Here is a 15,606-nt window from a genome sequence, read left to right on the forward strand (position 1 = left end):
AAGCAGCATAAGGGTGGTGAGGTAGATGCTGCTGCAGAGAGAAGGGGAGAAAGAAGGGAGAGAAGGGGAAAAAAGGGTGGGCTGTCACAAATGTGTTATTATTATTATTATTATTTGAAGGAATTAAAATTGTACTTATTTACTTATGTACGCTTCCTAAAGGTTGAAAGTCACAGAATGATACTGAAATAAACAATCAGTGCAATTTGATTTCTTTCTCTTTTTTCTACTATTTTTTATTTTAAGCATCAGGAGTAAAACCTTAAGCTAAAAAGTAAAAATGTTGATGAAGTCATTTGTGAGACAATATGCTGCCAATATGTAGCTCAGCTTTTCGTTGTCGAATGCAGCTTGTCCAATCAACCAATCAACACCGGTAGTTTACAGAGGCTAAGGCTGACGTGAGGAGAGCGCTTCCGGAGGGAAGCTCGGCTGTGATTGGTTCTTACGATTAGGGTAGGTTGGGGATGGGAGTGTTTCAGATGAGACTTCGCCCGTGACATCCGGTGAAAAACAGATAACTGAATGCCTGCCCTTTAATAAACAATTCCTTTACGAAATCCGGGGCTATTCACAAATCATCCGGTGATCGAGCCCCGGACGCCCAGAGCTAACGACGAGCATGCGTGTCGTTACAGCACCCCTATAAGCATCGCAGCGCCACACCGGTAGTGTTTTCAAACACACCCCTTTTCTCTTACGTTAACCCTCCCGCCTAGTTAATCTAGCCAATAGCAACATCTCTTACTGAAACACGTCTTTTGCCGCTAAAACCAAACTCTAGTTTTGTCTTGTCGAGGTGCCCATTCGTGTAGACAGTAGCGACAAGAAGGTAAGTTTAAATATTAAGCGTTAGCTGACATACATTAAACTGCTTTTGCTTGTTTTCCTGGGGAGGCGAAGTGTACGTTGACATCAGCTGCAGCCCTCGTTAGCGCCAAGAAACTGTCCACTTTGTGAACTGTCCACCAGCTGCTTTTTCTACACAAGTTAAAAAGTGTATTCCCCAATTTCATTTTCGTTACTATTAATCTGTTTAAGTATTTGTACGACTGGGCAGAATGCATTCAAACGGTGGGAAACCGTTCTGACTGTGAACGTTGTGTAAAACGTGTGATTATCTGTGGTATTCCATCAGTTTTACACCGGCAAATATCATAGTGTGACTATGACCTGAAAACAAAGCCAACAGAAAGAACTATCTGTGTGGAAATCTGTGTTGGCCCAGAATTATGTGATCGATAACTGACCCACTGACCAGAAAATACATTTCCAATATTAAAGGGTAAATGTAAAAGATATAGCTTGAATATTGAATATCCGTTTTGCAGAATGCTGGACCACGTCTTTATCTTCTCCAGGATATTCGAGTTTGCGTGGTAGTTTGCCCATATAGTCTACACGTGTTTTGTGGACCTGGGGAAGGCATTAGACCGCGTCCTGTGGGGTGTCTGGCCCATAGTTATGGGTCCGCATTGCCAATGTTGTGCCAAAAAATGATTGGCTCTATGTAAACAGTTGTAAATGACTTTTTGGCCTAAAATCTACGAAACAAATATCAAACATATGATATCATGAATGATATCAAGTCATTTTGAGCGAGAAAAAACATTCCTGTCATGAGGAAGCAATCACTTTTGGGCAAAGTGACTTATATATATTCTTTATTTGTCAGGCGGAAAAAAAACTGTCACTGACATTAAAAATGTGTTTTTTCAGAGTGATCTGGCCAAGAGGGTAGCAGAAAGTACAACAATATAATGTCACAGTTCTATAAAGATATTTTATGTAGCCAAAAAAGGGCTGGATTTATATATATATTATATAAATAATGCAGAGTCAAAAAGATGCTTGCAAATCAGGACAATTCTTCATTTTATATAAAAGCCCTTCATAAATCCTGTTGACTGCAGTCTATTACCAATATAAGCAACATTCCATATAAGAAGCACATAGAAACATCGGAAATCACTTTTTGGCAGATGATCACTTTCTGGCACAGCACTGGCAATAAGTCGGACTTGTTTCTGTTGGTTGTGGGACTGCGCCAGGGCTGCACTTCTGTTCATAACTTTTATGGACAAAATAACTAGGCATAACCAAGTGGTGAAGGGCTTCCACCTTGGTGGCCTCAGAATCTCATCTCTGCTTTTTGTGGATGATGTGGTCCTGTTGGCTTCATCAGGTGGTGGCCTCCAGCTGCCGGTTTGCAGCCAAGTGTGAACCGGCAGGTATGAGAATCAGCTCCTCCAACTCTGAGGCCACGGTCCTCAGCCTGAAAAGGGTGGAGTGCCCATTCTGGGTTAGAGACAAGTTGTTGCTCCAAGTGGAGCAGCTTAAATATCTCTTTCAGAAATGAGGGGAGAGGGAAATTGATAGATGGATTGGGGCTGCAGTGATGCAGATGCTGCACCGGCCTGTCATGGTGAAGATTTACCAGTCGATCTACGTCCCTACCCTCACCTATGGTCAAAAAATACCTTTTTGTTTCTGCACAAAGTCAACTTTAGTTTAACTTAAGATGTATAAGATAAGGTGCTACGATGGATTCCCTGTCCGAAGGTGTTATCAGTTACTCTTGATTGTTTCTCAGGTTCAGAATCGGTGTGGCTCCTGTCAGTAGCTGAAAATGGGAATCTCTGGACTGCTGCAGTTCATCAAAGATGCAGCAGAGCCCGTCAATGTGAAAAAATACAAAGGCCAGACGGTGGCAGTGGACACCTATTGTTGGCTGCATAAAGGAGCTTTCTCGTGTGCTGAGAAGCTTGCTAAAGGAGAGCCAACTGAGCAGTAAGCAGTTCTGTTGTTTTCAATGAATGACAAAGAAAGTTGTACTGAATGATGTCATTCTATGCTTAGTAATATGCGAGGACTGAATGTACAGAACTGATAGTTGTTCAATTTCCAGGTACGTGTGTTACTGCATGAAATTTGTGGACATGCTCTTGACCTTCAGTGTTAAGCCCATTCTGGTGTTTGATGGATGCAATCTGCCTTCAAAGCAAGAGGTGGAAAAGGCTCGCAGAGAGTGAGTATTTATCTGGACTTTAGTTGCATTTCATTGTAAATGCATAAATTTGAACAAGTTTGACATGAAGGGAGAAGAACTGCTGCGTGGAGAGTGGACTCCTGAATGAGAACTCCTGGGACACTGACAGTGTCTGCAGTGGACTTTAATGAAATAATTTAGACACATCCTGAGAGGAGACACAGCACTGAGGATGGATTCTCCATTCCCTAGGAAATTCACTGCTAAAAGAAATGAAAGGAACACTGTGAAAACACATCAGATCCCAAGGGGAAGAAATCGTGCTGGATTAAAATTAATGTTTGGTCACAGACATTTACACCAGTGGCTGCTGGAGGACATTTTGTAGGGCTTGTGATCCAGTCTAACTCCTTTTGTCCTCCTGAGGATTTCTATGGTAGTCCATCGGCTGTCCGTGGGCAGCTACAGACCGCCTGCCTACCTGCAGAAATTGCCTGTTGTAAGATGGGTGCAGCGTCAGAAATATGTGTGACCAGTCTGTGGACTATTCTTGCTTGTTGGTCCAACAGGCAGCCATGGAGAAGAGTGAATTTATAACGTACTAAGAGCTGTTAAAACCAATGAAAAATGTCCACTGCAGCGCCTGTCTGTACTTTTTATTCTCTAATTTTTTGTCTTTGATGATTTTGTTTTTTTGCACTTCTCCTGTTCCTGGTGAACTCCTCTGTGACTCCCTTCCCTGTTCTGGTCAACCAAGCAGCATCTGAGGCCCAGTGTCGTCCACATCTAGTATCGTGCAGCTGGCTGAAACCCCCTCTCTGTAGGCCAACACTTACTGCAATACTGGCAGTGGTAGCTAGGTGTCCTTTGAATCCCGCTTTAATGGAACAGTACAGCTCAAGGAAATCTTTCGTACAACAGTTTCCACAATCCGTGTCACTAATCTGCTTCAGTTTGATTGCAGACTTACAGTACACAATCTGAATTATTTTTCCATCATTTTACATGCCAAAACATACTGTATTTTTAATTGTTTATAAATCTGAGCTCCTGCTGCTGAGTAGGTAAAGAATCTCATCACTTCAGGTTTGTTTCATTTATCTGCTACACCACATAATAAATGAGGTTATTCATCACAGCTGCCCCGGAGACACTGCTGTGTGTCAGACACCTGAACACCCAACGAAACCATGGCAGCGGTAAACACACCTCACAGGGAATTCCAGTGTTTTGCCAACATAGGGAATTAAAGTGTATTTGGTGTAATACAACACTGCTTCATAGGAACAGATAACCATGCTCAGCTCAGACAGGCAAACTGATTTTCACTGAGGACCACACTGTGACATGAGAGTTGCATCAAGTACTGAACAGAAATAGTTTGACGTCCTTTAATTGAATCAGAATTAACTCTCATGAAGCCCTTTCTTTTCCTGTTTGGTCCTCCACTGTTCGCTTTTGTACATTCAGTTAAGTTGCCTGAATAACTGCCCAGATATGATAAAACTGGCTAATAAATGCCAAGACTTCCTTCTGGAAGGAAGAAAAACAAATCTCAGGTTTTGAACTGAGGCAAAACACCTTCTTAGACTGAGCTGGAACAAACATTCCTACTTTTTTTTTTTTTTGCCATGACTGAAAGCGATATGCTAACCAGGGAATGGTAACAGAAAATGGAACTACATTTGGATTAAGAGTCTCTGGCCTATGCCAAAGACAACAACACTGTTTTCCTTGTCTAGCTCCAAACATGCTCAGACAATGCGTGGTTTATTTGAAGGACTGCATTCCAGAAGAGCAACAGAGGAGCAGTGTTCATGTGTGAAGGTTCCAGAGGAATGTACAGGCATCCTCATCACAAACAAATACTTGAACATCATGGCCAAAAGGTATCAAAAACTTCATTGCTATCCTTGATAAGGGAGCTGAGCTGGAACTGTAACGTGCTAATTTTCTCTTTGCTGCTAGCTGTGCTGCAACAGCATCATGCCATGTAATGTCAAATCATGGCTCTCATTTCAGTCCATCGTGGTAAGTTTTCTGTCACTAATTTGATTTCACTCCTGTACCTTTCAGACGCAGAGAAGCCAACCTTCAAAAAGGCAGACAGCTGCTGCGTGAGGGCAAACTGTCAGAGGCCAGAGAGTGTTTTAACCGCTGCATTAACATCACCCCAGCTATGGCTCATAACCTGATCAAGGTGAGAATCCTTTTCTTCTCCTTTATACAGTCTCTTTATATTATCTGCAGTCATTGATGACAATTAATGATTTAGAGTTCTTTCTTCAGTTAGTGAGCATAAGTAGATAAGCTGAACAGCTAAAAGGGTATTCAGTCGTAATATTAAATGGTCTTTTTTTTCTCTGTTTTTTCTTCTTCTTCTTCTTCCTCGTCTTCTGTAGTTCTGCTAACTTGTTCAGTATGATTGCAGATGTAAAATTGATATATTTTTTATATTGACCAGGTCTCATGTTTCCATTAAGGAAAAGTTATTTTTTGATAATTGTTTCATTGCTCAGTGCTGCTCATCTGTTTCTCCTGCACTTTTCATAGTGACCTCCTCACAAATGGTCTTTCACAGACAAACACACGACTTAGACTGAACTAATAATAATTGATATGCTGAAATTAGCTAACAAAACAAAAACTGCCTTTACTGCCATGTTTTTGGCAATCACTCTTACCATTATCAGTCCCTAATATCGTATGTTGACATAACCATATTCCTACAAGGACACCCAAGAATCCACGGGCTAGGAAGCAGTTTCCCCAGGCCAGACTTGAAGTGGCTCTTCCCTCCCCTGGCAGAAAAATAGGTGTTCCCATAGGAAAACACTCACTCATGCTACTCGGAGAACTGGGTTATATACATAACCTTAAGGTTTCTGTGTCATCATTTGTCAGGAGAATTTCCAAAGAATAATGACCAAGAGAAGGTTATAAGTGAAATGCAGCTTTATTAGAACTTTTAGAACAAGTCCGGAGCAGTCACTACGCCCTCTACAAGAAGGATGTGAGGAGTGCCCCCGAGCGCTTCTGTTCATCAGCTTTTAGACAGTTTACATATCACTGAGTCAAGGTCATGTTCCACATTATTTTAAACATGCTGAAGTAACTCCCCTATTAAAGAAGCCTAACCTTGATACTAGCTGTATTGGCAACTATCGACCTATTTCTAAACTGCCATTCGTTAGTAAATTACTAGAGAAAATTGTAGATAGTCAGTTTAGATCTTTACTATCCAATTTACAGATTCTTGATCCTTTTCAGTCTGGCTTTCGAAAGCAGTACTCCACTGAGTCTGCTCTGTTGAAAGTCTATAATGATGTTTTAATGGCTTCTGATGCAGGGAATTATTCTGTCATCATTTTACTTGATCTCAGTGCAGCCTTTGATACCATTGATCATAACATTTTGCTAAACAGGCTTAAGGTTTTGGCTGGTATCTCTGGCTCAGCACTAGACTGGTTTTCCTCTTATTTGTCTGATAGGACATTCTCTGTTAGGACCAGCAAATTCACTTCCACCATTGCCTCCCTAAATTGTGGGGTCCCACAGGGTTCAGTCCTGGGTCCATTATTATTTTCTTTTTATGTGCTCCCTTTAGCTGGCATCATTCAGTCTTTTAAGGTGATTTCTTACCATTTATATGCTGATGATATTCAGCTGTATATGTCTTTTAAGCCCCGGCAGCTGGATAGGTTGTCCACCCTAGTCCAGTGTTTAACCCGGATCAGTGAGTGGCTCTCCAGTAATTACCTTGTTTTAAATGCCAATAAGACTGAGACTATGATTATAGCTCCTCCTGAACTATATATTATTATTAACAAATTCTAGCAAGCAAGCTCACATTACTCCGATTTTACGTTCCTTACATTGGCTCCCAGTCGATTTTAGGATTCAATTTAAAATTCTCGTTTTCACATACAGAGCATTAAATGGCCAGGCTCCAGATTATATTTCCGAGCGTCTCATGAAATATACTGCTTCTCGCTGTCTTCGTTCGCAGGCTCAGAATTTGTTAGTTGTCCCCGCACACGACTAAAGACTGGGGGGGACAGAGCCTTTCAGTCAGTGGCACCAAGGCTGTGGAACAGTTTACCCCTACATCTATGCTCAGCTGACTCTGTGGATTCTTTTAAAAAACTTTCCTTTTTAAAAAGGCCTTCTATTGAGAAATTTTAATGAGTTTTAGTTTTAGATATTATGGTGTTTTATTTTTATTTATTTATTTTTTAGCTTTACATTATTGGCTTTTAGATGTTATGGTGTTTATTTACTGTCTGTTTTTGTGTTTTCTGCATGTACAGCGCTTTGTGACTAGTGTCTGTGAAAAGCGCTAAATAAATAAAATTTACTTACTTACTTATATATCCTGTTGATTTCAGGGCAAAAGGGGAAATGTTCCTTTTTTCCGGACTTTCCACACATGCTGACCGTTAACACGTTTCTCTGTAAGAGAAAACATTTCATACATGGTATTATTATTCTTAGCAAACCGACCTTAAGCCTTGGTGTATGTGTGCTCAGATCAGTAACTTAGAGCTCTGTCAGCTTTTAATCAACTTCCTCTTTTCTGTGTATCATCTACAAAAATACTTTCTAGCAACTGCTGACTTCTCACTACACTAGTCAGAAGCAGACTACATATTTTCTTTCTTAGTATTGAAGGATTGCTGTAACGATTATACAATATATAATCATATATACATACATGTATACAATATATTATATAAAATTTTTTCCCTGTTTACACATCAACTCTGTGTATTAAATTCTCCACAAAGGCAATTTTAGTAACCTGCAACTCTGCTTGTGGGCAAAATACCAAAACACATTAAAAAAAGATGTTAAGTCTTGTTTGCATGTGAAGAATGGTTTGTTTGTGTGTGTTCTTGAACCAGGCTGCAAGGGCGAGAGGTGTGGACTGTGTTGTGGCTCCCTATGAAGCCGATGCTCAGTTGGCTTACCTCACTAAATCTGGTTTGGCCCAGGCTGTCATCACAGAGGACTCTGACTTGCTGGCGTTTGGCTGCAAAAAGGTATTAGTACTAGACCCAGCTGCATGCTGTCTCTTCTCAACAATCAACATATTGAAATACTCCATCACAGTGTATCAATGAAGAATCAACTCATTTAAACCTAGTGTTATCTCTTTAAACTTGCAGGAGTAAAAAAGACTGCACTGAGAGGAACATGTCTTTCATTTACAGGTGATTCTTAAGATGGACAAGCAGGGCAACGGCCTGGAGATAGACCAAAGCAACCTGGGTCGCTGTCGTTCCTTGGGGAACATTTTCACAGAGGAGAAGTTTCGCTACATGTGCATCCTCTCTGGCTGCGACTACCTGCCCTCTCTGCATGGCATTGGCCTGGGCAAGGCCTGCAAGCTGCTGCGGCTTGCCAAAGACCCTGATATCCTGAAGGTGAGAGCAGAGGCTGAGCTCACAAAGGGGAGAATTTAGATATTTTAGTGACCATTAGCTTCTCAAGAATGGTCATTTACAGTATATACAATAAGCCTAACTATAAGAAAATAAAGGCAAATTAAATCTGTCTTCTGCTCTTTTCTCTTTGGCCTCACACCCAGTGGCTGCTCCTCTGTGAGCCTGGTTATACCAGAGGTTATACCAGAGGTTCCCGCTGTCGCCAAGTGCTTGCTCATAGGGGGCTGTGTGATTGTTGGGGTTTCTTTTTGATATTGTAGGGTTATTCATCATCTATTTGACATGCACAAATAAAATAGCTGTCAACCGGTTTGTTTGCTTTGCTGTTATATTGAACTGTTTGTTAGTAAACCATGCACTGACAGACTGTTCATTGTGAGCTTTCATCTTCTTGTCAGGTGATCAGAAAGATGGGCCAGTACCTGAAGATGAGTCTAGTTGTACCTGAGCAGTACATCGAGGGATTTGTCAGAGCCAATAACACCTTCCTCTACCAGCTGGTTTTTGATCCTGTCAGGAGAATGGTTGTACCCCTCAACCCATACCCAGAGCACATCGACCCAGCCACCCTGAGCTACGCTGGACTGTATCCTCCAGTGCTGTAAAACACCTGATATTCTGTCATCTTTACTCGTGTTTGATTTAGACAGGTGATAATGTACGTTGCTCTCTTTTGCCTGCCCAGTGTTTTATCCTTGATGTTGAATTAAGTCATTTAGGAGATGACAAAGGCTTGCAGATGGCCCTGGGAAACCTCGACATCAACACCATGCAGAGGATAGATGACTTCAGCCCAGACAAACCCATTTCACAGGTATCGGATCATTGTCAGTGAAATGTGTTTATGATTCTCAAAATGAAGTGCCATTTTTCATATAGAACAACTTTCCAAACATAATTTCAGCAGTGCAAACCCCGCAGCCACAGCTGGAACGACTCACCGGCCTCCACAGGGCTTAGTATCTGGAGCAGAGGCTTCACACCAGCCTCTGCTGGCCCTCCTCAGTCTCCAACCTCTCCAGACAGGCCTCCCTCCACTAGGGGGAAGGAGAGAGTCATCAACCTGGATGGCTTGAGGCTTCCCTGCAGAGAGCTGCAAGTGAAGAGGCTCAGAGAGGGTGAGCTCTTCACACTGTGCTTATGTTGCTTAGTGCTAAAGAGTCTTTTGTCATGCTTGAACAGCATGTAAAAATAGAGCTGAAACAATTAGCCGAATGGCATTTTACACATAAAAATACCAAACCTTTAATTCTCAGAGTTTCTAAAACAAAAATGATCTGTGGGGCAGGTGCATGGCTGAAAAAATATACGCACAAAAAAGGGATTAACAGCTTGCTCACTGCAGAGCTCCAGTTTACCTTATTTATTGCATTATTTGTTGTGACGTTTCAAGCACACTTCATTGAGCATTGAAACACACAGCAGCACCCTCTTAAGTCACACGCCCACAACATGGCGATAATACCCAATGAGAATCACGTCTTACTTATGTCAAACAGATGATAAATTATTTACAAGTAATACATTTTGCCCTGGAAAAAGTCTGAATGATAAACATAGAAACTGATAAAAACCATGACGTAAATGTGATGTGCCACATGCATGATCTAATATACAAAAAGCTATGCAACTATGACACATCATAAACCCCTCATTAAAAGGTGTTACACTGCCGTCAGGTTACTCCGCTGTCATCAAGTATAAGGAAACTCTTATGGAGGCGCCTGCATTATTAGATGCAGTAAATGTAATGAATGGTAAATGACCCACAGCTTAAGGCACAACAACACACGAATCCACGAAAAATACACAGAGAGCCCAGAATTATCTGACAAAGGACAAATGGCCATTTCAGCACTGAGAACTTTAAGTGTCGAGTGTAAATCCAAAAAAGTTCACATTGTAAGAGTAGTGTGCTGATGTCTCCTCCTCTTCTTGGGAGCTGTGCATGCTCAGAGACAATGTGGCTCAGACAAGATACATTATGATTCATATACTTAAAGTGCTTAGCAACTGGACATTTCTGATAGCACATCAGTGTTCAGAAATGTAAATTTTAAGAGGTCTAGAAGTTTTGCCAGTCCACACACACATTTCCCTACCCTCACCTATGGTCACGAGCTTTGGGTGGCGAAAACAAGCTGCAGAAATGAGCCTCCTCCGAAGGGTGGCTGATCTCTCCCGTAGAGATAGGGTGAGCAGTGCAGCCATTTGGGAGGGGCTCAGAGTAGAGCCACTCCTCCACATTGAAAGGAGCCAGTTGAGGTGGTGCAGGCATCTGACTAGGGTGCCTCCTTGGGCGTCTCTTAGGTGTTCCGGGCATGTTCTACTGGGAGGAGGTCCCGAGGCAGACACAGGACACGCTGGAGAGATTCAATCTCTCACCTGACCTGGGAACACCTTGGGTTCCCCCCGAATGAGCTGGACAGGGAGGCCTGGGCTTCTCTGCTCAGGCTGCTGCCCCCGTGATCCGGCCCTGGATAAGTGGAAGAAAATGGATGGATAAATGGATGGACATGAACATTTAAGCATAAATGTCACATTGCTGGTTTTACATGAGATTATCTTTAATGGAAAAGGTTTTGCCTGTTTGTGGGTGATAGAAAATCTGTCTTATGAGTTAAATTACATTGACCGTTGCCACATTTGCAAGTCCCAGGTTCTACAGCCACATAAGAGGATGAAAACTCTGCTTTTACTAACCTGCTTCTATGATTATGGGGTCTTTTGAACACCGTCTGTGGTGAGTTGATCAGATGTTCCTTGAGAGTGTGGTCAGAAGCTGCAATGTACCAATATTTGTGAATAATAGTGGTGGTATCTACAGCCAGACGTGAATATTGAATGGCTCATGATATTCTCTTTGTCACTTATTTAAAATATTTTCATGTAACTTAAAGGCTCACTTACAAATTTAGATTCAGGGAAAGAAAAAACAAAATTATTTAAAAATAAATAAATGTTTAAAAATGAATTGGTCACTGTGTAACTGGTTTGAGTCCATCTGAAGAGCTTTCTGTGTTTAAGCATCTTTATAGGATACTTTTACAAAATATCTAATCTCTTCTTTAGACTCAAGTATATCAGACCAGGATGTGCTGCAGGAGTATTCCTCATCCACTCCAAAGCGCTCCAGGTCAGACCAACCAGCAGACAAGCCCACAGTAACAAGCCAGCCCCGGCCACGCAATAGATTTGCCACCATCCTTCAGAGGAGGAACCAGGAATCTGAGGAGGATGGCCAGGTCACACGCAGCAGGTGACTTCATCGTGATTCTAACACTTTTAATGAACTCAGTCTGTGTACAGACATATTTTTTTAAGGCTAGTATGCATATCTCAGAACACCAGTCTGTGGTGAATAATGCATCATTGTCAGTGATGGATAAAATAAAAACAGTCTTGGGTGATAGTTGAGTCGGGTTAGTCTGAAAGTTTTGTTCATTGTTTGATACCTACGATTCATGAATCAATTTAAATGTTATTCAAACCTGACCGTTTCCCACATGTAGATTCTTCAGCAGCTCCAGTTCAGCACCAAGTCGGATCGCTGAGGATTCTGCCCAGGAGGACCCCACAGCTGTCAGTCAGAGTCCCGAGAATTCGTCACTCAGCACCCAGAACTATGACAGCGATAGTTCGGATGCTCCGTCTGTGGAAACCCCTAATCCATCTCCATCATCTTGTACCACACCCTCCGGTTCGGCCAGTCGTGGACTCAGGCTGTTCCACTGGTCAGATGGCTCCTCCTCAACTGAAAAGTCGACAACACCAGAGTCCACCTCAGGCTTGGCTGCACTGCGGCAGTTTCAGTACAAGAAGGAAAGTTTTCTCACTCCATCAGAGATCACCACACCTTCTGGGGATTCGGTTTCTCCACAGCCCTCCTTCCAGGACAGAAAATCAGAGGATAAAGATGACCTCTCAGACTCCCCTCCTTCTCAAGACAGCGCTTATTTCTCCCAGTCACAGCCTGACCTCACTTCGTTCCATAAAGATGAAGTCCCCACCTCCAGCTTTCTCTCCTCCTACCAGGAGGCTGCTGCATCTGTAAGTTTGTACAAATGTCTGTTTAAGCCGTCCCATATACAGCATCATCAAACTTTCATTCCTATTGAGTGGTTGTGTGGAAAGCTTTTTTGGTTTCACAGCTTTGTTGTCTTGCGTCTGACCTTGTCTGCTTCTTTAGGAAATTAATTCAAGCAAAGATTCAGAGATAAAGCGGAGTCCCACACACTCACCAGAAATAAATATGAAACCTGGTGTGCTGAGAACAAAGGTGGGTTTGAGCCAGAATTGCACCAAAACGTTTACAGGCTCATTTCTGAATCAATGATACTACAGGAATGGAGTTTTTTTTTTTTTAAAGACCCTCTGTCTCTAGTGTTGTTTATATACAAACTGACATATTTTATGCAGGACTGGGTGATTAAAATGATTAACACAAAGTAACTTTTCCGTGATAGAAATATGAGATGGAAGGCCAGTGACAACAAGAATAGCGTGGCGCTGAACCAACCATGTGGCTAAACTGGAGCTACGCCAGTTTAGGTTAACGCAGAGTGTAGGAGGAGCAGCTGGCAGCAGCACACGTGCTAATGTTTGGTCCGCTGCAGCCATACGCACCAGTACATTGGGAGCGTGAGTGAGATAAGAAAGATGACGACAGAAAATGTGAATGAAAACTTGAGTGTTACCAAACAGGACAGCCCAAAGGACACAGCATGTCCAACGTGGTCTCTGGAATGGGCCCAGTACGTTAGGAGTGTGAGTGCGATGAATCAGAAGAGAAAACAAGGCTCAAAAAACAAGTGCATTGTTGAAAAGAAGGTCTGAGGAATTAGGTAGTAGCAGAGTAGCATACACTGCAAACTGTTGAAAGCACGTTTCCACACAGGAAGTGATCCCCCCAGTGATCCCAGAAGCTATGTTGTCGGGGGCACTTTGCCCCTGGTAGGGTCTCCAAAGGCAAAGTGGTCCTGGGTGAGGGGCCAGACTAAGTGCGATTCAGAAGACCCGTATTGAGAGAACGTGATACCAACTCACCTAGAACAGGGACACTGTGACCTACACCCCAGTACCTGCACACGATGACACTACAAAGCCGTGTACCACGATAAGCTACACTTCCTATTCAGGCACACTGGCTGCCACCAGGAAGCCCTGAAGAAAGTCAACAGGACCAGTATTAAATTCATTTACACAATATATTAAAATACCAAAAAACTTTACAACAGATATATTTATACAGGCTGCTACAAAAAGCAGCTGGGTTTCTATGGTTTGACTTTCCCCTTCATATAACTGTATGTGTTTTTGATTAAGAAAATCCAAATGTCTGAGTAAAGTCTAGGCCCCATCCCTACTGATGAGGACTCTTAACTGTGTTTGTGGTACTGGTGCCTTTTTTACCTGTTGACAAGAATATGGTCAGCTCTGGCTTCAAATACCAACTTAGCAGCTAAAATGTTAACGATGAGGCTATGAATAGAAATAACCCTACCTCCTCGCCCTCCCTTGTGGTGTTCTGTGTTTTAATCTTGTCTCATGTCCATGTCTGTCCAGGTTTCAGGTCTACCAAAGCCACAGTCCAGCAGCCAGAGTCAAACGGCAAAAGTGCGAACACTGGGCCCAGCTAGGGTCAGCGGACTTAGGAAGAAGTCTGCGAGTCTGGGGAAGACATTTCCTTCGGTCAATAATGAAAACAATCCTGGTGTCCAGGCCACCATCAGCAGCCTCTGGAAGAACTTCAGCTTCAAAAAGTAATTAAAAGACTCGAGTGGAATAAACCAGACCAATATTCTGACTTCACACCATCTACCATCTCTCTCCTGCTCTCCTGCCATGCTTCTGCTTCCTCGTACACCACTTACAGTGTTGAGCTCATGGTGCTTCTCCAACAGGTCATTGATCAGGTTGGCTGCTGGATGGTTGCAATTAGGGCTGCAGCTATTGATTATTTTAGTAATCGAGTATTCTATCGATTATTCCATTGATTCACTGAGTATTGGATAAGTAATACTTTTGTCTTATTAATTAGCAATAGTAAATCTTCCAAAGGTCGTTTAAAATAAATTGCTCGTTGAAATTTGTAAAATGGAATAGCTTTAATAGTTTGATGGCATGCAATATCTGCCAAAAGAACTAATCATCGTGCTTGTGTGCCATATTGCATTTTTTCCTAAATGCAAAAATAAATAAGGCATATATACAACTAAAAATGCAGCGCAGTGGTGCAGTGGTTAGCACTGCTGCCTCACAGCGACAGTCCTGAGTTTGAATCCACCACCAGGACCTTTCTGTTTGGAGCTTGCGTGTTCTCCCTGTGTTTGCGTGGGCTCTGAAGGTGCTCCGGTTTCCTCCCACAGTCCAAAGACATTTAGTTAATGGGGTTAGATTATTTGGTGACTCTAAATTGTCTGTAGGTGTGAGTGTGAATGGTCCAGCCCTGTGACAGGCTGGCATCCTGTCCAGGGTAGACCCTGCCTCTGGCCCTACAGCTGGGATCGGTCATGCCTGTGATTCTGCTGTAACTTGGATGAATAAAGTGTTCTCTAATGGAAGAGCTGCAAATATGTCCACTCTTGTTTTTCAGGGATACCCAGAAGATTGCTCACTGTCAGAAAAAAGAGCCCATGTCTCCTGTCAAAGACAACGTGCTGACCAGTTGACCTCCAGCAGAACGACTCTGCTCTGAATGTTAAACTCAGTCTGAGCGCTCGGTGGAGTGAAGCTTTTAAACAGACCGTGTATATATCTGTATTTGCTGTATAGTTTTAAATAAAGAAACTGCCCTCCTCTCTGTAGTCTTGAGTTTTCTAACACTCCACAGACTGTGTGATATGCGGATTATGTCACAAATTTTTGTTCTTATCTGCCTTCAGCACTGCAAAGCATGTCTTGTAGTAAGGTAACATGCTTTTTAAAAAATGCAGAAGGTGCGTACTGAGAATGTTTTACCCACATAGAAGCTGAGGAATGCGCCATTAAAGCCTGGCTGCTGAAGTCTTTAGAACAATGTTGCCACCATCACACTGCACAGGCTGGCAGTGTGATGGTGGCATTAGCTGTGGATGCTCACATTTCACAAACAATCTCTGAAGTGTGTCTTTTTGTATAGAGAAGCCACAGAGCCCTCAGCTCATTGTTTGTTCTTCTGCCAGCAGTTTT

The 15,606-nt window shown here is 42.4% G+C and overlaps 1 protein-coding gene across 2 annotated transcripts; it reads left to right on the top strand.

Moving 5' to 3' along the window:
- The first annotated feature begins 696 nt into the window (after window positions 1-696).
- On the top strand, window positions 697-15,228 carry exo1 (exonuclease 1). Of its 2 annotated transcripts, XM_030725241.1 has the most exons (14): window positions 697-832; window positions 2,594-2,790; window positions 2,909-3,028; window positions 5,066-5,189; window positions 7,894-8,031; window positions 8,203-8,415; window positions 8,835-9,022; window positions 9,148-9,250; window positions 9,341-9,554; window positions 11,509-11,695; window positions 11,949-12,486; window positions 12,626-12,715; window positions 14,002-14,198; window positions 15,032-15,228. In XM_030725241.1, exons 2-14 carry the CDS (start codon window positions 2,630-2,632, stop codon window positions 15,105-15,107), a joined length of 2,349 nt encoding a protein of 782 aa, XP_030581101.1. In that variant the 5' UTR covers window positions 697-832; window positions 2,594-2,629; the 3' UTR covers window positions 15,108-15,228. The 2 variants fall into 2 exon arrangements, with proteins under 2 accessions (XP_030581101.1, XP_030581102.1); XM_030725242.1 differs by lacking the exon at window positions 12,626-12,715.
- Window positions 15,229-15,606: the final 378 nt, after the last annotated feature.

The sequence above is a fragment of the Archocentrus centrarchus genome, unplaced genomic scaffold, assembly GCF_007364275.1.
Source record: "Archocentrus centrarchus isolate MPI-CPG fArcCen1 unplaced genomic scaffold, fArcCen1 scaffold_50_ctg1, whole genome shotgun sequence".
Classification (NCBI taxonomy): Eukaryota; Metazoa; Chordata; class Actinopteri; order Cichliformes; family Cichlidae; genus Archocentrus; species Archocentrus centrarchus.